Below are 23,066 nucleotides of genomic sequence, written 5' to 3'. Positions count from 1 at the left end.
TCCGTGATTTGCTTGCAGAGGCTGAACAGGTGAGCCTGGGTGCCTTTTTAAAGCCTGACTTTATGGTTGGAATTTGATGTGCATGTTGTGGTCTTCAGATACCGTGGAGGTATTCTCATTGACTTTGCGTGTTCTTGACATTAAGGTATATCAGAGCATGGTTTAGTCTCAAAGGTGCTCCAATGACTCCTCGCTCGTACAGGTGTGTGCATACCATGTAAGCCAATGCCTACCTGCACCCTTCCACCGCCACAGGACACCGGCCAAGATATCAGTGCCCGCGGCATGCATGGCATGAACACCGAAAAGATGCTGATGCCTGAGGTAAAACAGAGGTTTCTCAAAACAGATGGAAAGATCTACATACGTAAATACATAGACAAGGTGATAGCTAGCCAGAAAGATGGATAGATGGATGGATGGATGGATTCATCACTTCATACTACACAGCTTTTTCTGTGATTACTAATTAACCTCTTCAATGCATCGGCCGGCCCTCGGCTGTCTGACGTCACGTGGGCGTGTGCGTCGGATAGCCGGGGGCTGTCCAATCTGCACACGCATCAAATTCCGGTAACGGTACCTATTTCTCTCAATGAAATATTGTTCTGACCCGAGGGAGAACAAATTTAAAAAACAATCAAATACTACATTGATGTCTGTAATCTATAGTATTATTTCGTATATCTGTTATCTTTGTACGATTTATGAATAGCATGCTATAAACTCCAGCTTATACAACCAGAGTAGGGTGGAAAACTTTGTTGAATGCATATACAATAACTCCACATCTCCTTGAAGTGGGAATGCATTATTTACTTAGATTTGTAACAGTGAACCGGGACTAATAGGCATCGGAACACTGTACAACAGTAATACAATTTAATTGAAGATTCTTCTCAACACGACATTCATTTACAATTTAGCATTGTGGGCGCAGAATAGGTAACATACAGTTAGAGTTATATAGGGAAAGTTTCAATTTAACAAGGACACGAGGGGTGTATTGTGCATATTTTTACAGTATAAGTTGGATCCTGACTCTTACAACTGGAATCGGACAATATGTGTGGTCTTGGGCACACTATAGGCAGAACAGATCAGCAGACATCAGGTAATATATGGGGAGGGCAGGTTCCTGGTAGGAAGCGGCTTGCACGTGTCTGGCTCACACACCTTATTGTATTAGAGCTCACAACGTTGAGTAAAGCTGCAGAGAGCATCAAGCGTAAGCTCAATGCCCTGCGCATAGATTCGAACCAGAAAATGTTATACTCTGTCATCCAAGGGAGGCCAGTCAGACGCAGGCTCTCGTGGGATCATGCCTGCGATATGTCACACACATCCGTACTATTCACAGCGATACTCCTACCTATATATGGTTATTACACCTCGCTTGGTGGACTCAGTGATCTGGGCACATAGCACTTTCGGAAAGTGTTTTCTTAGGCCCTGTTGTGGGTGCCCGACACCTTGATTCAGGAAATTGTGTGGTTTGCTGTGCGCATCGCTGCGTCTGGTGCCTCCAAATACAAGTTTACCACTTTGACGATAATGTTGAGACCATTGGAAATATTAGGCCAAAAAACCACAGGGAACTATGGTATTGCACTGTAGCGGTTTGACTCTGGGACTCTTAATACGCATGGATAGCACTGTGCGGTAACAGTCTTTGCGACTGGCGTTGCTTCACAGACCTCCAGGTTCCACCCTGCTAACCACGAGGACATTCCTGCAGTTCATAACTGGATCCATTTCTGAAACCCCAGGACCTAGTGCACTTCGACTTTGATTTCAAATTTACCAAAGTCCAGGGTATGAGGGTTGTAAGTCTTCAAGAGGGTCAGATACTGGCTGACATTGAGGTTGTTACTCCTCCACCTCACATGTCCTGCTTGAGACATGACCTCAAGACCTCGGACAATGGGCTTCTGTCCCCCTCTCTTAGTAAACAACATGTTCCTTTAGCAGGCACTAGGCAGGGTGATGTATCCAGGCACTAAGCCAGTAAGTGGTCAATTTCAAACACTGGAGGTCTTGGGGGGCCGTGGCCTCCTCCTGCCCCCCTGATCTGTCCTCCTGTGTCCTGGGCTGGATTTTAATTACATTTCGAGTCACTCGGACCCGCTGGAGGGGGTTTCAGTGTTTGCCTCATGTTTGCTTCTTTTGTTCTTGTCAGTAAACAGTGCACATGCTGTTTGTCCCCTGCAGCAGTGCACCATTCACCAACATGTGATGGGCGGCCAGGAACACGTCCTGCGGGGGGCGGAGCCAGCGGGTCTTAAAGGGGAACACACAGTGTGTCACATTCATCCCTCCAGAACAGACTCTTCCTGCCCCCACCAGCCATCCGACCTAAAATGAAAAAAACTCTAAACATTTTCAGAGGGTGGGGTTAATAGCACTAAAGGCCTGATTGAGTCTTTGGTGCACAAACATGATGTTACAAACCTCAAAGGTCTGATGAATGTAATGTAAAGATAATTCTATAGTGATTTAATCCAAACAGAGCACCATATAAACTTTTGTGATGTTTAAATGAGATTGTTCAAAACTTGATTCACAAAATATTAGTTTACGTGTTAATGTTTTTATCTGTGCAATATGTTAGGGTTTTTATTATCCGAAATAAAATTACCTTTGGTGTTACAAACCTCAAAAATGTGACAGATATCTTGTCTGCCTTATTACAAGTGCATTATCAGGCCCCCAAGTCTCCAATTACACGGATGGGCAAGAGGTGTTTCTAGGCCCAATAAAAGCCGACACCTTGGGGTGAGACTTTTAATGGTTTGGAAAATACATACTATTGTGTGTTCAAACTCTGTAAAAGGAAATAACTAAAGGAATTCAGAGCCCTGTGTACAAAATTCCGCATGATTCGCTAATTACGCGTATTTTTTCTTCCTCAGAAATGTAAGGAGCGTGTTCCCCCTAAACTTGAGTTGGGAAAAATAGAAGGAGCCGTAATTACCGTGTGTGGTAAACTCTGCATTTCATCGAATTGTGATGTCTGTGAACACAAGCGTTTGAGCAGGAAGCGTAATCGGATTACGCCATTCTCTGTCACACATGCAACAAAAGTATTCCAAATGTTTGTGTTTTTTCACTCTGCAATCTTGCGTCTTTCTCACTCTCTCTCTTCCTATCTCACTCTCTCTCTTCCTTTTATGTCTCTTTTTACTGACTGTATGTCTCTCAAACCCTGCCACTCCCTCGTCACCATTTTCTCTCAATTCATCTCTCTAACAATGTCTCTTTCCTCTCTCACCATTCTTTCTCACAGGTCCTCTAGCCCTCTCTACTCTCTTTCCAACTCTCTGCTGCCTCTCCTCCAGGCTTCTCTGCCCCCTCGGCCTCTCCTCTAGACTTCTCTGCCCCCTCTCTACTCCCTTCCTCTCTCTTGCTCTCCCCCGTCCTCCAAGCCCCGTTTGTCGTCGAGATCCCTCCCTCAGTTCCGGCTTCAGGAGCAGGTGCTGTGTTGCCACCAACACACCTTGAACAACAATAGTGCACACGCAGCGCCTTTGTTGCCCTCTAATTACTCAGCGAGCTTGTTTGGTGCTCACCAGCCCCTGGGCATTGCCCTCTGAGAGCAGTCAAAGGATCCCTGCTGCTAATGAGTCCCAAGCGACACAGCTTGTCTGTTATTGTTAAACAACGCTGAGATAAGCCCGGCAGACAGACACAAACCGTGACTTTTTCGGGAGTGTTTGCATACACGCGTCTGCTTGTGATTGGCTCTGAGATGGAAAGTGTTAGTGTGCTGAGGCACTGTTGTAGTGAGGGTGGGTCAGTAGTGCAGCCAGTGCGCCAGGGGCCCTTGTGCAAGGAAGGAAACAAGCCTCTGGCTGCTCTTTGAATTGTAAGATACAGCGATAATCTGGGTTCGGGACCCTTAAGGCCCTGGCACCGGTGCCACTGCACCCGCTGAACAAATGAAAGCTGCGCCCCTGGGTTCTGTTGACTTCTTCATAAGGCTGGGTATATCTTTTATGCTGTACTTTAGACTGCAGGGCTCGAGTCGGGGTACCACGCGGGTGGACGGCGTCCCCCCACTTATTTTACCGGGAGCTCAATAACTTTAAACTGCTACTGAGTGCAAGCCACCTTTCGTGACGTCACTTCCTGGTGTGACGTCACTTCCTGTTGTGACGTCAGCGTCCCCCCACTTCTTTTTAGGTCTCGCCTGTCGATGCGCATGCGCATCGAGCAAGGCGAGAGTATTGCGAGTTATCCACTCTTTATCCACACTGCAAGGAATCGTGGCGATTCCTTGCAGTGCCCGTGACTTTTAAGGTCAATGCGCATGCGCATTGACCTTAAAAGTCACGGGCGCGTGCATGTCCGTCTTTGTTTACCCGCTCCGCCCCCTCCCGCCGTGTCGCCTTGCCTACTCTCTTCCACAGCCTCCCCCAGCTCCGCCCCCTCACTACTTGATTGCACGGCCGCTAGGCCGTGCCTCCCCTACTCTCCTCCCCCCTCCTCCTCTCCTCCCCTGCCTGCCTGCCGCTAGCCTTGCCTACTCTCTCTCGCACCCTCCCCCAGCTCCGCCCCCTCACTACTTGTTTTAAATGACTTTATTGTCTAAAGCTAGCACGGGGTCCCCGGCTCCAGGCGCTTCGTGTTGGGCGTGAGCATAGCGCCTTCCTCAGATCCCCCGCGGGCAGCTTTGCCCCGGAGCACTTCCTACACGCTCCCCACGGGGGCTAATGTCCCGGAGGGGGTGATTATCGGGCAAGCGGTGACCTGAGCGAGTGAGTAATCTTCCTTCATTAGAGCCATAGACACGCAGATTTCGAGGGGCCCCATGATGATTGCACGCCCTCGCCCACCCCCCCCCCCCCCGCCCCTCCAGACCCCCTGTAACTATCAGGCAGCGACTGGAAGGCGGAGCTGCCAAGCACTCGCCATCACTTCCTCTAATGAGCACGTTTACCCGCCCCGGCCCTGCTGGGCTGTGAGAGCACGTGCTGTGTGTATGCCCCTGCCCTCCTTAGCAATTTATGACCCGTTCTTAATTTGTTGGCATTTGGGGTTTTCATAGCGCCAACTACATCAAACCCGCTGCTCTCAGTGAGGTATAGATATGCGGTCACTCCCTATTTAACTCGTTGTCTCCTCTACACCCTCTTTATTTCCACGGGTGTATGCATGTGTAGCGCCTCGCAGCCCGGTACTGTGATGCCAGAGGAGACTGCTCTCAGTACTTCTGTACACCATGCACGTGTCAACAACATCTCTTCTTTCTAACTCGTTGTCTCCTCTACACCCCCTCTTTACTTCCCCGGGTGTATGCATGTGTAGCGCCTCGCAGCCCGGTACTGTGAGGTCAAAGAAGGCTGCTCTCAGTACTTCTGCACTTCAGTACTTCTGTACACCAGCCACGTGTCAACAACCCCTCCCCTTTCTAACTCGCTGTCTGCTCCTCTGCACCCCCTCTTTACTTCCTCGGGTGTATGCGCGTGCCGACACCCCTCTTCTTTCTAACTCGCTGTCTGCTCCTCTGCACCCCCTCTTTACTTCCTCGGGTGTATGCGCGTGCCGACACCCCTCTCCTTTCTGACTCGCTGTCTGCTCCTCTGCACCCCCTCTTTACTTCCTCGGGTGTATGCGCGTGCCGACACCCCTCTCCTTTCTAACTCGCTGTCTGCTCCTCTGCACCCCCTCTTTACTTCCTCGGGTGTATGCGCGTGCCGACACCCCTCTCCTTTCTGACTCGCTGTCTGCTCCTCTGCATACTCTGCCGTTTGTCCTCTTTACTTCACCCCTCGACCCCTTACCCATGCCTCCACAGTCCACACTGCACTACTGGGAACGGGGATGCTTGCTCCCAGCCACTTCCGGTTCCTCTTGGCATACCCTCCCCTCTCCTCTCCTCACCCTCCCTATTCTGTTCCTGAAAAGAAGGGCTACGGAGACTGGTGCCCAAGATCAAACCTCGAGCCCTTCTTTAGAGGTCTCTTTCCATTGTCTTTGCCGCACATCCGGCATTCGGTAACATACTCTCCACCTGCAGACTGCATATCTTGCAGCCTGAAACCTCTGTGTAATAAATGTGCTGCATGCTGCATATCGTACAGCTTGCTATCTATGTGTGAAATAAGTGTGTTGCAGACTGCATATCTGGCAGACTGCAATCTCTGTGTGTAATACATCTGTCTCAAACAGCATATCCCATAGTCTGCAATCTCTGTGTGTAATAAATGTGTATAGCAGACTGCATATCTGGCAGACTGCAATCTCTGTGTGTAATACATCTGTATCAAACAGCATATCCCTCACCCTCACTCACCCTCAACCCCTCACCCTCACTCACCCTCAACCCCTCACCCTCAATCCCTCACCCACACTCACCCTCACTCACACTCACCCACCCTCACTCACCCTCACCCTCACTCACCCTCACCCTCACTCACCCTCACTCACCCTCACCCTCACTCACCCTCAACCCCTCACCCTCACTCACCCTCAACCCCTCACCCACCCTCAACCCCTCACCCTCACTCACCCTCAACCCCTCACCCTCAACCCCTCACTCACCCTCACTCACCCTCACCCTCAACCCCTCAGCCTCACCCTCACTCACCCTCACCCTCAACCCATCAGCCTCACTCACCCTCACTCACCCTCAACCTCATGCTAAATATTTACAAAAAAACCCATAAACAATTCTAAAAGCACTAACTCTAATGCTGCGAGACCTATTGCATTTCTAATGCTTGTTTTAGGACTTGTGCCCTGCTTTAGAGTATATATAATGGCGTGCTGCCTTCATTTGTGCAGCGCTAGAGGTGGGCGAGCCACTAATAGCTCGAAACAGGCTGAAGCTGGGTCTGGCTCAGCTCAAGATCCTGTTGGAACCTCGAGCCCAGAACGAGCCGAGCTTTCATGTGGCTTCTACCTCCCTCCCTTTACCCTGGATGTGGCGTTAGGGCCAGAGCTGTCGACTTTGGACTTGGGAAAACCAGTTTGAGTCACTGCGCCATTCAACATCCTGTGACTCTGGGCAAATAACTTAATTTTCCCATCCCTATAAAAAAATGAATGTGTCCTTGTGCGTAATGTGAACTGGTGTTCATTTAAAGCGCTCCAATATCTTTGGGACGAGTTTGCGCTATATAAAAACAGCCGAAAGATGCACAAATTGCATAAGGAACGTTACTCTACAATAACCTGGCCCTGTACTGGGTTTACATGACAATTGTCTTGCCTCTTAGTTCACTAAAGGTTATGTTTATGTTTAAATTTAGCTCTTTTTATTAAAGTTGTTCTCAGTGCAGTGATATGAGGGGATGAATTAATGTCAAAGCTTCCACATGCTAAGGAAAAAAACTTTTTAAAATTCAAAAGAGCTTTTATCATATTTAACGTGATGTTTGGTCTATGATTTATGGAGCAAACATTTTCAGGACTCGGCTTGTGCACGAGCTCTAAGATCCGAGCCCGACCCTTGGCTCGGCTCTGTCTCTCAGGGCCGGCTTTTGGGCAGTGCGAGCGGAGCCACCGCACCACTGGCGTAACGAAAACTGAGGGGGCCTCCCTGCACGGTACGTAGAGGGGCACCCTCCGGGCTCAATCAGGAGCTCTCCGGCCAGAGCGTAGTGGCAAGGGGGCCCCCTGGAGCCTGGGGCCCCCGCACTGCAGGGGCTGCAGGGGCCTGTGTTACACCCCTGCGCCGCACCAGGGGGCAGATTTACTAGCCACTTGCGCCACTTTTGCGTCACTTTTCCCATGTTAAAAGTGGCGCAAAAGCAGCGCAAGTGGCTTGTAAATCTGCCCCCCCCCGTGCTAAGGTCAGGAGGGCGCCATTTGTGCTCTGAAATCGGCGCCAGTCACATCTCCCAAAAGCCTCCACTGTTAAACACTGTTGTCCCTCTTTCTTTTCTATGATGTTAATCTTCGTACAAATGGAAGAGAGAGAACTGTGTTTAAACAAATCAGGAGGCACGCTTTTGCCCGCCCATGCGTTCCTGTAACGTATTTTGCTTTGCTTAGGAGTCGGAGTCAGATAAAAAAAGAAAAGGTTTTGTGTGAACATTCAGGGATTTTTCATTTAATTGATCCCTTGGCACAGAGAGCCGAGCTCCGCTCTCAGTAGAACACTCGGATTGGCATCATAGTGATGTACCTGTGGAGAGGCGCAGTGGGTAATAGGCATGAAAGTGGCACTAGTGACACAACTTAGGAGAGGACAAGGTGCTCAGCCTCACCGGAAGACTCGTTGATGGGCCTTACGAAAGCACTGAGTGCTGCCCATCAAAGGAGCACCGAGTGTTGTGTCCTAATATCTGTTCCCCATCGAATCCTTATTTAATTTACAGGATATTTGAACATACATTTTATATACTCTAAAATGTATCCTGTATATATTTAATACGCTGTTGAGAAACCATAAAGCTCAACACAAAAAATAATGTTTGTTTGCGGGGGGTGCGCCAACAAAGATTGTCGCACAGGGCGCCACAACCTCTAAAGCCGGCCCTGCTGTCTCTCCCCGTTAATTTACTGGCTCGACCATCTCTGTGTGGCACATACCTTTCTTTTAAATGCCTCATAGCGCTTGATGATGGAGAAAGTAGCACGCGAGATACTAGCAGGGAGTCAGTGACGACTGAAGTCTCACCTCCTCGCCTCCATTAGCTACTGTTAATGCTTACCTCACTCTATGAAGACTGAATGAAGGAACATTATTATATCATTTCATGTATTGATTAAAAATCTGTAGCGCCAAAGAGTTGTAGATGATCTACAGAACAAAGAGTGCGAAACTAAACATGCGACTTTCAGTTGATCCAAATCCATTGGGTTCAAGCAAGGCGTTAGTGGGCAACGCAAAGATCCTTGATCGTAGTCGAATTTCTGAATGGAAGCCACTCTGATCAGTATTGCACCAGACAAACCACCGCATTTAGGATGCAATGTCACTTTTGGATTATTCCAGCGGGGAGATCTACATAGCACACATTAGCTTGGCCAATTCTCAGATGATTCCCTGCTCCCACCACAGACTCCCTCCAGTGCGATAAAAGGAAGGCTCTTCCGAGACCACTTACTCCTCAAACCGCAGATCCTTATCGAAGTTAAGACCAAGGGTTTTAACCCAGAGACCAAAAGAGGCGCGAGCGCCCATCCCTGCTGGCTGGAACCATGAGGCCCACCGGTGTCCAGGCCAAGGATCAGGGCCTGTAACTGGGTGACATCTGGGCTCAGGAGACTGCTGGTCAACCTCTCCTGGATCAGGGACAAGGGGGGTCGAAGACCTCCCTGACAGTAAGGCTCTGGCCTGCCAAAGAAAGGGTTTAGCTGAATACCAGCAGCATAAGAAACAAGCAAACCTAAAATATGTAAAAAAAAGACTGGCCAACAGATGCCTACAACTATTGAAGAGGATGAGAATGGGGAATAACATTGCAGAACCTCTGTGCAGACTGCGGTCACTCTGAGCGAAGAGGAAACACTGCTAAAGAATGGCTCCTTAAAGTAGTTTAAAAAATAAAAAATAAAATGTTTATTTCATGTATACGATTGCCACATTAACGCGGTGGCACGCTTCTTTCTTCTTTTTATTTTTGTGGCATTTGCTTGCAATAAAAATAATAATTACCATCAAACTACCTTGCCCAGCTTTGCCAATGCTTGTTATTTGGAGGATGTAGGATTTGGAGGCAAGTACCTATATTAAGGACGTATTTAGTGAGTGTACATACGTACAGGCATTTTCAACAATGTGCCTGTGTAGCTGAGTTCTGAGCTGTAGATATAGGAAATCCCCACACTTTAACACAAACGTTTCTTCAGCTAAACCTTTCACTGTAAATGGAAATACTTATGTTGGACAAGTTCCCACACACCATTAGCTGGGAGATCTCTAACCTAAATTCTAGGGCCTCTGTTTATCTTAAAACAAAACTGAAGACTGAATCCTATGAGAGCAAGGTCTTCTTTTTCACATAAATGGCTGAGGAGGAGGAGGGCTGACCAAAGGAGTCTGCCGTTACAAGCCAGCAGCAAAGATTCAGAAGAGATAACTCAGTTGGTTGAGTGCCAGACTGAAAAGATCTCTCAGTAACTTAAAACAAGTGGGTTGAATCCGTCATCCTCAGGCTTTCATCCTTCCAAGTTTGGTCAAATCTGCACCATCGAGTTGCATGATAAATGTTAAATGTCGTATACTTGTAAAGCGCACAGCTGCCCCAGCAAAGGGGCGTCCCGGCGCTGTATACCGCTGGGGAACCCATCCTGGCTTTCCCTGTGAGATGGTCCCTCCTGGGCATCTCCAAGGTGAAGACAAGCATCCCCGGTGCTGATGGGGTCGTTAGTGGAGATTAAGCAAGCTATTGCCCAGAGTTGCTGAGTGGGACCCATGGTTGGAGTAGGCACCGAGGCGAGAATTATCGAGTCTGCTGACCCTAGCCCAAGACACTGCCACATCGGGAATCGAACCCTGGTCCCGGGTCGACCTCTGCTTCCGTGTCTGCCGCCTCTAACCAGTGAGCCACACCACTCTACTAGAAAAAAATATTATTAATGCAATAAGAAACAATTCATTGTGTGGTGGGGCTGTGTAGACAGTCCGTGTGGTTGAGTTTGACCTTTGCTGAAGCCTTAGCTCGTGACCCAAGTAGTGGGTGAGGGAACGGCGATGATTTCTTGGACTTTAGAGGCAGGGACTCTACATGGAAGCATTTCATGGTCTGACCCCCATCGCAACCACTGACCACATCTAGAACACCTGTACACTGATAATGACCGGTACCTAAAAATTAGTTCAACATATCCAAATCTGGATCTAGACACAAAAAAAATCTTAGCGGTTCTGCGTGGCTGTCTGAACTCTATGTGTCATGAGGAGCTTGGTATCATTTTTATAGGGGATAAAATTAAATTAGCCCCACTTTTACTCTGGCGACCCATCTGGGTCAGGGATTCTATCGCATTAAATCGACTCGTCGTTGAGGATTGTTTAAAACGGCATGTAGCCCTTGAGGTACCCTGGTACGTTTACGTGAAAATAGCCCGGATCAGATTGGACTACCAAATCTATTTACCTCTCCCTCTGCTTGAAGGGGTTATGCCATGGCTAGGCTGATAAAATGATTTCTGGCCAAGGTTATGTCACATAGAGTAGCGGCTTACAGGCGTAAGACTACCGTGCCCTTTTATAGGCTAGTTCTCAAACAGGAAGGCACCCAATTTGACCTATCTTCTATTCGGAAACAGCAGCATTGATTTGCGATCACTGGATTTTGTTTTAATTACCTTCACCTTAGGGTGGGATACCCCTCAAACTGCTATTTGATTTCAGAGCTTGCGATGGTGAATCTATCCAAACGAATTTAAACATCGTGCTTTTCTGACCTTTCTATAAGATCTAAAGAAAAAATACGATTTTACCACTTTTTAAAGTATGTAAATTTTGTCAGTGCAGGCCAGCATTACTGTTCCTCAAGGAGCATAAGCATGTACTAATAAGAGGAAAAACTAGCGAATTTGGGTCATCTTCCTAATTTTTGTACTGGCCAGGACATTAAAATACTGTTCATGCTGGTTAAAAGATGGCCATGCTGCAACCCTCGCCACGTAGTTGTGATGGCCAATATCTTCACGGCTGAAACATGGTATTGGCGAATGAACTGGTCACAGCTGGTCTATGGGGAGGTTGATCTCGCCACCGGGGGATGTTCTGGTCATGGTAGATGCAACGATGCAGTCAACATACTGGCCATGAGGGATAAAAAAGATGGTCATGCCTGATGTAAGGATTCAGTTGACGTATTGGGCATTGTTGATAAAGCGATGGTCATGGTTGATGTAGTGGCCATGTTTAATGTACTGATGAAGTCGATGCACTGGTCTTCGTCGATGGCATGGTCGATGCACTGGTCTTCGTCGAGGGCATGGTCGATGCACTGGTCTTCGTCGAGGGCATGGTCGATGCACTGGTCTTCGTCGATGGCATGGTCGATGCACTGGTCTTCGTCCAAGGCATGGTCGATGCACTGGTCTTCGTCCAGGGCATGGTGGATGCACTGGTCTTCGCCTATGGCATGGTCGATGCAATGGTTAGTTCCATGTTATCAACAGTGTGTGGATCCAGTCCATGTAGACATCAGGACATCAGGGTGTAGGGGTGCTCTAAGTGTACGTCTAGTGGTTTTGGGGTGTTTTGCTCAGCTTTTCATCAGGGGCGGCTGGTAGGGAACGGGGTTAGTGAGGCAGGTTGGGAGGGATTGAAAAATACAAAATATACAAAAAGAGCACTTACCTCCTCCGCAGTCTCCCCTCATGGTCCTTCCTCTTCTACCCGAGTCTGGAAGAAGCAGGAAGCACCCAGGCGCCCCATAGCCAACCACAGCACTGCTGTATGGAGCGTTGTGATTGGTCTGAGCCCTGTGGTTCGGCGCTCTGACGGTGACAGGCAGCCTGTGCATGTTCTCCACCCAGGCTCTGTATTAGAGTCCGCAAAGTGCGCATGACTGTTTGGCCGGCCCAAGATGGCCGGCTAAACTTTCTTGCGCAGTTATTGTGCACAAACCACTCCTCCTACCTGTGCCACGAGCCCTGTCCCGCCCTAACCCCGCCCCGTACCTACGAAAAAAGAAAAGGATAATAACGTTATTATAAGTTTATTTTTCCCCTGCTCGGAGCAGTGGGGCGACGCTGCTCCGCCTTAGCGGAGGGGCCGTCCTGGCTTCTCATCCTTCCATGAGTTTGCTGATATATTCGTAAACATGCCTGCTACATATCATCCACATGCTATGACTGTTCCCCTAGTGACCTTTAACCCTGGATCATCCAGAGAAAAGCTTTAGTATAGGGTGTGTGTTTCCGGTCTCAGGCAGCAAGGAGATTAGGGTGACCCCGACACCCTACAATCACGGCAGCCTGGCAACAGCGCTCTGTAAACAGAGACCTGGGAACCGTGACCATGGCAGACCAATGACACAGCACCCAAGCAAAACCTACTGAGCTACCTCACGGGCACGCATGCGCATTACCTCCAGATGGCTGAGGATAACCCGAAGAGCTGCAGGGCTTCGGCGCGGCCTTCCTTGGGGCAGGCGCCGTCCTCCGTGCCCATATCTTGGCACCCAGGGCGGAGAGGGCTTCGAGGCGCGCTCCTGCCAGCAGCCACCAGTCACACGGCTCGACACACATCTGTTCACAGCAGCCGAGAACCTCAGCGGGGAGCCGTGCCCAGCAACGCTGCCTTTTTTCCATGACGCTGCCGCTCGTATGGATTCTGATGCAGAGGAGGCCGGGAAATGAATTCATTACTGGAAGCCAGAGCGGGAGCTGGGACTTCCAGAGGCTGCGTGAGTGGCGGGGAGATAGCTCGGTGGGGTAATGCACCTACAGCTGCGATCTGTATGCAAGCTGAGGACAATAGGCCGGATACATTACTGTCAGTGGGAGCAATGCTGGGGGGCAGACGTCCTCTGTGGTTTCCCAATTAATTCAGACAGATGCAATACTTTCTTCTATAACTTTCTGAAGTAAAAAAAAATCATCGAATAATATCTGTACAAAAAAAAACTAGAAACCATTTTTACGCAAATTTCTTTTTCGGATGAAATTCTCTTCCAAGCACGTTTTTCCTTGGTGAGGAATTGGGCGAAGTTCGGGAACTCGAAAAACGGCACAACCTTGTGAACATGGGCAATGTTCGAGGGAGGCGTTGCATGTTGCCACCCCTGGTGAGAGGAAATGTTGATTGGTAAACCCTCGGTGAATAAGTCCGTTCCTCTATTCTGTTTATATTTTGCTGTGAGCAGAGGAGTGTCCTTTCTAGTGGTTTCTCTGTAATTTTTCTTTCTCTGTAGCGGGATTCCTATAAAGCTATTGTCCTGCAGCAACTTTTCCCCTTTGTGATTTGTTTGTAGTGATATTTCTCTGCAGACGGCTTTTCTCTGTAGCGCTTACACTGTAAAGAAAGGTCCGTCTCTGCAAAACACTTCTCTGCAGTGATTACTATGTAAATATATCTTTCAGTGCTGACGTTTCTCTGTAGCAGGTTTTCTGTAAATATATTCCCTCAGTAGCAATTTCGCTATGAATATACTTTCCTGTGGCAGCTTTTCTCTTTAAAAGTTCATACGTAAACGTATATTCCTGCAAAAAAGTGACAGAAAAGCCATCTTTTGATCTCGTTGTAAATACTGTCTAATTCTTTTTCGCAGGAATCTCAGTACAAAGCCGTAGAATTTAGATATAGAAGAAAGCAGCGCCACCTGCTGTCTAGTAATCAGAAAACAAGCTGTGCACTGTGAAGAGAAGTGATTCGAAGAATGCTTTAGAATATAGACAAAAGTTTATTTTTAAAGGAAAGAGAGGGGGACGAATGTCTAATGGACTTGGAAAAGCAAGGGTGCATTTTGAATATTATATTTTGTCAACTACATTAATTCACTGTAACTTTTCATTTGCTCACATTAGCACTAGATCTTTTGACTGGGTGTGAGTGTTTGATTGATTCAGATGCTCCGTCCATCACCACCCCCTTTTGTACCGCTTTTGGCCGCCATAAGTGTGGCAGGGTATGCTCAGACGTGAGTCCCTTGCTCACTTTGCCACTGGATTCAAGCAAGCCGGGATGAAGACGGCTGGAATGCCAGAAACCGGTCCTCGGAAGCTTGTTTCCGGTCCAGGGAAGACATGGCTTGGCAGTTCGGGCTGGACTGCTACCATGAGGCACAGGGTCAGACTGATTTGCATATAACCGTGTCTGAACTGGGGTGGCAGAGTGGGCTAAAGAACGGTGATGGATTAAACCCAGATCTTTTGACTGGGTGTGAGTGATTGATTGATTCAGATGCTCCGTCCATCACCACCCCCTTTTGTACCGCTTTTGGCCGCCATAAGTGTGGCAGGGTATGCTCAGACGTGAGTCCCTTGCTCACATTGCCACTGGATTCAAGCAAGCCTGGCTGAAGACGGCTGGAATGCCAGAAACCGGTTCTCGGAAGCTTGTTTCCGGTCCAGGGAAGACATGGCTTGGCTGTTCGGGCTGGACTGCTCCCATGAGGCACAGGGTCAGACTGATTTGCGTATAACCGTGTCTGAACTGGGGTGGCAGAGTGGGCTAAAGAACGGTGATGGATTAAACCCAGATCTTTTGACTGGGTGTGAGTGATTGATTGATTCAGATGCTCCGTCCATCACCACCCCCTTTTGTACCGCTTTTGGCCGCCATAAGTGTGGCAGGGTATGCTCAGACGTGAGTCCCTTGCTCACTTTGCCACTGGATTCAAGCAAGCCGGGCTGAAGACGGCTGGAATGCCAGAAACCGGTCCTCGGAAGCTTGGTTCCGGTCCAGGGAAGACATGGCTTGGCAGTTCGGGCTGGACTGTTCCCATGAGGCACAGGGTCAGACTGATTTGCATATAGCCGTGTCTGAACTGGGGTGGCAGAGTGGGCTAAAGAACGGTGATGGATTAAACCCAGATCTTTTGACTGGGTGTGAGTGTTTGATTGATTATCACCATCCCCTTTTGTACCACATTAGCACTACATCATTTCAAACAGTTCAGTGATGTTCAGTTCTCCCATCTTAAAAGGAGTGTTTGTTTTGAAGTACATGTACCACTGCTATTAGTTTTCAGAGGCACTTGTGAAATAATTGAGGAAGCTGGACTTTTACTTCTTGCCAATGCCTCAAAGGCATGAAGTGTCCATTAAACATTTCCCTGTCCCGCCTATGACCAGATCTTCCTATTTCAAATAATGTGTCCCATTGTGGGAGGAGGGGCAGGGCCTTGTAGGGGACGGCGCTTCCTGCTGAGATCTGCCAGAGAGGCGCTTCTGACTCCTCCCCCTACCTACTATGCCCCCACCAAGAAAAAAATAAGAACTGCTTAATGAGGCTTCTGCTGATGTCCTGGTGTGTTTTCTAATACTCTTTGGGTTCTGAAACAGCGTGCTACTTGCCGAAAAGTGTTTTGATGCCTCATCAGGGGTCTTACTACTATGGTCTTCTAAATAACACCTTCAAAGCTCTCCCTCTTCCATCCCTCCATTATCATATTCAATCCAACTGACTGACTCACATATTTCCCAATACTAATCCAACACTGGTCCTCTTTGGGCTCTGCAGTAGCGTACTACTTGCCGAAAAGCAATTCGATACCCTGTCAGGGGTAGTAAGTGCTATATAAATCCAATTACAATTTTCAAAATCCATAATCGACATCAGTTGTGCAGAGGCTCCAGAGATGAGCTAGAAACACACTCTCTGCAGGGTTTCAAGCTTGCCTGGTATTCAACACAAGTAACCAGAGATGGGCAGGAACAGATTGAGCAGGGAAGGATAACGAATGGCAAGAGAATTCTTTTTATAGTGGAACAGTTGACCTCAGCAATCCAGCAAGGACATGGAATTTTAGCTTGAAATCACTCTTTCGAGCCCAGACTGAAGTCTTTGAAGATACCTTGCCATTCTTTCTCAACTGGTCATGGACAACAAGGATACTGAGAAACAGAGGAGTGTGTGTGCATACCCTAAAAATAGCTCTATAACATAAATCTGAAAAATATTTATAGCTTGAAAACTAACTCACTGGAGGAAATCGTTCATCTTCAATGTCCTCTGTAGGCAAACGTCTCTCAGGCCTACTAACAGAAGCCTACATGTTTCGGCCAGTATGAAATCTACCACCTGATCTTATTCAGGCTAGTATATTCTAACAACATATAATATGTTAGAAAGAAACAATCAAAGTAATCCTTGCCATTAATCTTTTGTCTCTTGCATTTGGAAGGCACAGCATTTTGTTGAAAATAGCTGATTATTTTTCAACTAGTGTAATTTTAACCCCTTCGATGCTGATGACGAGCTGAGCTCGTCATCAGCCACGGGTGGCGTGTGCTGATGACGAGCTGAGCTCGTCATGATCAATGTAGTTCACAAAGGGCCAGCACAGCGCAAAAATCACCGCAGAAGCGATACGGTTAATCAATATACATGTGACTGGGAAAATGCACACTCCGGTTTAGTCAGAAGATGTTTGTTATTATAGGGTTTCCTGATATTCATGCATGGGGGCGTAGCTACAGCTGGGTGTTAGGGGTGTCTCGCCACCCTAATAAATGTATTCTATAGTAAATAGTTGGGTATGGGGGTTTTAAGTCAGGTATTGTGAGGTGTTTGTTTCATTACACCTGGGATTTCTACATACACACAGCCACAAACAAACACACACACACACACACACACACACACACTTGTCTCTGTTTCAAAGGTCTTAAAATGGTTTATTTTACAAAATATTGAGTTGTAAGTACCCACCCAACAATCTACTCTCCTCTCTCTTTCTACTGCTCCTTAAGCATCCACCATGCCCTGCTTCTCACATAATGTATCTTAAACAGCGTGAGTGTTGGGAAATCTGAACCTCACCCCCCACCACCCCAATCGTACTGCCCAAGCTACACCCCTATAATCAGCGACATGCATTTTGAAGATAATAGGCAGTCTGCAGATTACACTTTTAAAATCTGCTGGTTTTAAAGGCCCTTGGAATATTGGTTGGTCTCACCTACCATTTGCAACTAACTACCTTTGTGAAGCATTATATAATAATAAGTTAATTAATAACAGTTTTGTGAAATCCTGCAACTATATATTTCTTGCAATCTATTTCTCTGCTAATCGTGCGGGTCGCCACATGCATTCAAGCCTCGTTACTCATGATGGAGGTTTCTCAAGAGATACAGATTGGCTTCTTCTTCAGAGCATCTTTAACACTTCCTTTCAGATAAAATTCATTGCACAGTAATGAAGGCAAAGGTTTCACTTTTCTCCCTCTTTCGAAGTCAGACCTTTGTTGCCAGACAAGACTTCGTGAACGAGTGGGGTTTCCAAAAGAAAAGATATACTACACCTACAGTTAGGTCTAGACCTTCTGGAGGATGAAACATTGCATTTTGAGCATTGGGAGGCTGCCTTCATTGCAGCCCCGCGGACTCAGACATACCACTATGGTCTGCACTCAACCACGGTGAAACATAAACTCTCAGATTATATCTTGTACCATTCCAAGATGGCGGATAAGCCTATAAGCGGCTGCCATGCCAGATGGTGGATCTGAACACTTCCTGGATTTGAGGCCAACCAGAAGTGAAATCAGCCCCAATGCGTGCCTTAGAGCAAGCAAAGGCGGACGGACTATCTTCACCATTTGCCAGTGAATCAGTAAATTGAACTACGGTGGCGGCGCTGCTGTCCGCCCGGATACTTTATGTTGTGATCCTGTTCTTGTGAGTCTCTTGTGAGTGCACAGGAAATGAAGTTATGGGAGATACACCTACGTATTGCGTAAGGTGTATTATTGAATTGGGGATCCGTCTATTTTCCTAATTACTTCCTTACAACAGTGACCGGCACAAAAACATGAAAAGGGTCATTATTTATCTATCCTGCTGCTATTTTGATGCTGTGTCTACTCTTCATATTACTCAACAATCTTTGAATTTCTGTCACTGGAGCTGTAAACACACAACCAAGACAATGTTCTGGGCCAGGTATTGATATCCTGGGGGCTTCTCAGTGTCAAATGATCACGCTGACGTTATGTAAGTCAACGATTGCAATAGTTCAACTTTGAAAAGTCAGAAAAAATTCCCAAAACGTCTTCTGTAACACAAAAAAGTATGCTGCTGAGGAAAGGTGAAAAAGTCTGATCCTCTCCATGTAGAGATGATTGTTGGCATAAAGCAAAGGGAATGAACCCCCTAATTGGTAAAGGGAAGAAGTGTAGTTACCTGCACCAAAAGAATAAAACTTAAAATACAGTTTTAGTTTTTTATGGGAAAGGTGTCCCAGTTTTGGGGAGCGATTAAAAATGGGGGTCACATGTTATAGGGCATATTGCGGGTAACACTTGCAAGCCTTGCTGGATTGTTGCACAGGGCAGCGGTGAGAGGGCACATAACCCCACCACCAGGCCATGCCAACCGTCCAGTCTCTTAGGGTCTTAGGTGTGCAATTGAAATAGGTGCCGGTGGGTGCCCTGTACCCTCCCTTGGAAGACCGCAACAACAGAAGAAAAAATACATCATTCTGGATTTAACACCAGAAATGCTTAATTCCTCTAAGTGCTTCCTACTTGGATGGCAAAAGGCCGTTTGTGGTGTCTTTTAGCGTGTCGTAAGTATCTAAGAGAAATATTTGTGAGACGTATAACCGCAGCTACTACGAAAGTGCTACACTTTAACTTGTCTTTGTATGCAAACTTTAGTTTTTCAGACAATTTTGTAAAATATTAGATAGGGATATCTAAAGACAGTTTACAAAGCTTGAATACTTTTACACACTGTAAAACGCACATCGCTGTCATATTCATAAGGATATAGGATGAAGATAAGCTGTGGAGGGAGGCGACAGTAGATGGGTGGGATATGCTGAGTCTGCTACACGTTTGTTTTGTTTAATTAACCCTGTAGTAGAGAATTTCACACAGAAAAAGAAAAACTGTGGAGGGGTTGGAGAAGGAAGAGATAGCTCAGTCAAAAACCTGCCTTTGACCGGTCATGGCTCAACTTGAAGCTTGGTGATGACAACGCAACAGCTTTCGGAACTATTCTCGAGTGTGCTAATGGAGCGATTGTATGGGCGAAAGATACAGTCTTTACAGGAGGTTCAATATTTCCTTTTAAGCTCACCTAATTAATCCATCTATGACTGTTCATTTTAATGTTCACACACATGTCCATCCTGCATCTTCTTTTTATCCTAACACAAATATAATCCTGATTTTCCGATGTCACCAATGTTTATTTTCTAAACCCTGCCTGCCTGGCCACAATAACCTATACATTGCTCCGCTTTGGAGCACTGAACTATCAGCCACAAACTGCTCATCTTGGGCGTTGAATGCCTTGAGAGAGGTCTGACTTCCAACTTCTAGAAAATGTATCCTTTAGGATTGCCGCCCCTAGACTCTGGAACACCCTTCCTGCACATATCCGAGCAAGTCCCTCCCTGTTCACATTCCGCAAACAGCTAAAGACGTGGTTATTTGACCAATAGCCTTGTATATCTTCTTTACCCCAGTTGCTGATCCATCCCTTAATTAGCGCCGAGACGCCCACGGGTATTCGCCGCGCTCTACAAATGTCAATAAATAAATAAATAAATAAATAGGAAGTTAAAAACACCAAAACAATCCTTTGGAACACACTTGACCAGCCACCAGGGCAATCCTATATCATGACAAAGTTTGCTTTTCCAACTTGACTTGCTCCTGTTCATGCTCTTCAATGTCTTGATGTCAATAGATCCAACCTCATCCGAATTAATATCGCAAATCCTATATGGTTGTGCATTTGTCTTCAATGCCATGTAAGGCGTATCTTCTGTCTCTATATCTTGAGCATCTGTAATGTACATTTGCACCCCTTTAAGCCTGAAACATCCTTTCTGAAGTTACTGATAAACAAGTAAAAAAAAGTACATTGCGTTGTGTTTGCCCTGTCGATCGAGCATGCAAGCACACTCGAATGGAGTTGGCACCTCTCCACGCAAGCTGCCATATTTGGCACCACCCATCAATCACTATGAGAGGGCTCCGCCCTCGAATAACTCATAAACTGCCCTGACTTTATTAAATGTGTAGAGTAAACATTGACAAAGCACATAATTAAAGCATAGCTAGGTTCACAGTGAGGTTTTGCGTCGCCCCTTCTGTTGGCACACTATTAGAAGCCTTTTTTCAGGTGGCAGCACTACGATGCATAAGGTGCCAAGGTGTGACAATGCACGGGTCGTCTTGCCAACCCACCGTACCACAGCGGGCGCGGGTTCTCAGAAATGACAGATGCTCGCTGCTCAGCAGTGGGTATGACTCACACACTTCAGGCCTCCCAGACATCCATGGCACCATCTGTCTGCCTTCCACTGGTTGTTTAATATTTATAAGCCGCCTAGGTCTCGGTGCATTTTATTCCATTTTGCCATGAGGGGTCCCTTTAAAGGTACTGATGTCTGAGTATTAAACACGTGGATTGCATACACTGCTCCATGGTAAAGAGTTAAACCCTTCCTGTCTAAGCATTCTATTCATTTACCAACCATGGTGACCTGTGGTTCCTCCCTCGTTGCCTGTGTTGATCGGGGTGTTCACCTGCAGCAACAGTGGCTTCATCCAACCAAAGTGATTTGTGGTTTCTATCTTGACACTGACAAATAGCTATTGCTACTGCATCCGTTCTTTCTGCGGGTTCAACGTTGGTCACTTGGGATTTCTCCATCACCAACAAGGAACCTGGTTTGTTTGTGGGTAAGTGGTCATGGCAACAGCGTCTTTCCTCTCCCAGGTCATAGGTCGAGACTAGCCCTGGGTGGTAAATTCCGTTCCGCTCGCATAATTTGTGGAATTTGGGTAATTTCACGTTCTGCGGAGAATGCGGAATTGCCAAAAATTCTGCGATCCGCGGATTTGCGGAATTTTTTGCTTGTTCACGTTTTCAAAATGCGTGTTCGCAAGATATTTCTCCCCGAGCACCAAACAGCATTTGCGGAGAGGAAAAAAGTATTGTGAACGGGCGGAACAAGCAATTCCACGTTTTCGCTGAACTTTCGCGTGCTTGCAGAGATTTTTTTACTGTTTCGTGAAGCTGTGTGCAGCGTGACTACACAAATTCCGCCCACCTCAGGTCGAGACGTGGTTAAGATTTATTGTTTTGTTTTGGATACTCATTTGTTTAATTTAGCAATTGGAGGGAAAAACAACTCTAATTGATCAAGGACCTTAGTAGCATCTCAGATTGAAGCAATGCTCTCCGAAGGCTTTACAAATAGTGCATAGATAAGCAATGTAAAGACGAAAGAACTCAGAGGAATAGCCTCTACAAATCTTACTCCTCAGAGTTTGGAAGTATTTTCCTATAAACACATTTTGACAAATAGTTTTTTTATGAATCAATACAACTGGTGCTGGTTGATGCCAGCGCACAAACAATGTAAATCGATATCACGGGTACGGTAAAACTGTATAAGTAAAGTAAAAACACTAGGAACAATTACAAGTCACTGGGTTCCTAACTTTCGAGCTAAGCTGCTCCGCGTGGTGGTTGTTGACACAATGCAGTAGGTGGTCCTAGGTGTCATGCGGCAGGTAGTACTAACATCGATAATTAAAACACAACTCTGTTGTGCCTCAGAGTCACCTGGAGGGCAGTCATTGCTGCAAAGCACAGAGCTCAACATCTTGGATATTTTGTTACACAACAAAGGCAACCAGAATCCAGAGGCTTCCATATGTGCCTTGACTTTGTGTCGCAAAAGGAGATCATTCAATGCCAGTGTCTGTGTGTAATTGTACTATTTACATTTTTGTAAATGGTTTTCTTCACAGGGAAGTGTTACTTCCCCTGGAACAGTCCTTCCCTTTACACCTTCAACAAAGTTACAGCCATTTCATTTCCTTCCCTGGTAAGGAATTTACCCCTGCCCAAGATAGAAATAATGTCCTTCTAGTCACAATATTCTTACATCGTATGGGCAACAGCAGCTATAGGTGGGAAATGTATATGTCAAATGGAATTCAACCATCATATCCACCCCCCCATCCGAATGGCAAATGCAAGCACAGAAAACATCTTTGTCGCAATCCTCCAACCCTCTAGTTCAGGGGTCTCCAAACAGGTCCTGGATTGCCGAATCCATGCCAGATTTTTTGGATATCCCCACTGAGATACATGTAGTAATTTTAAAAATTTGGCATGGATCCGTCCCTCCAGGACCGGTTTGGAGACCCCTAGTCTAGTTCCTTTCATATGGTACAAGACTGAATTTTGAGGTGTTGTGGTAATGCCTAATGTTTACATGGAAGTGTGCATGTTTAGGCCCAAGTGCTCATGTGTAATAATTGACCTGGAAAGAGGAAACAGACCTTACCCTTCGCACTGCCCTCTAGCGGGCCCGTGAGTGTACTGCAGCGAGACAAGTAAACAACAAAGAGGCTTACCTCCAGGGGTGCAGGGTTAGCAAAGGACTGCTGGGGCTGCAGGGGCTGCAGGGACTCAGTAGGGTTGGGCTCTGGCTACTCGGAGACAAACTGCAAGGC

The 23,066-nt window shown here is 46.9% G+C and overlaps 1 protein-coding gene across 5 annotated transcripts in view; it reads right to left on the bottom strand.

Annotated features, from left to right (window-relative positions):
• The window catches only part of MAST3 (microtubule associated serine/threonine kinase 3), a 189,584-nt gene that overhangs the window by 145,062 nt on the left and 21,456 nt on the right, over positions 1-23,066 (bottom strand). For 4 of the 5 annotated variants that reach the window (XM_086946984.1, XM_086946986.1, XM_086946983.1 and 1 more), the window contains exon 2: positions 22,968-23,057. In XM_086946984.1, the coding sequence (XP_086803110.1) occupies positions 22,968-23,057 (90 nt within the window). Of the gene's footprint in view, positions 1-13,001; positions 13,240-22,967; positions 23,058-23,066 lie in introns of those variants that run through there. The other variant, XM_086946989.1, reaches the window with a different exon arrangement.

Source organism: Lissotriton vulgaris, chromosome 12 (genome assembly GCF_964263255.1).
Source record: "Lissotriton vulgaris chromosome 12, aLisVul1.2, whole genome shotgun sequence".
NCBI lineage: Eukaryota > Metazoa > Chordata > Amphibia > Caudata > Salamandridae > Lissotriton > Lissotriton vulgaris.
This window is presented reverse-complemented; position numbering and strand designations above follow the sequence as displayed.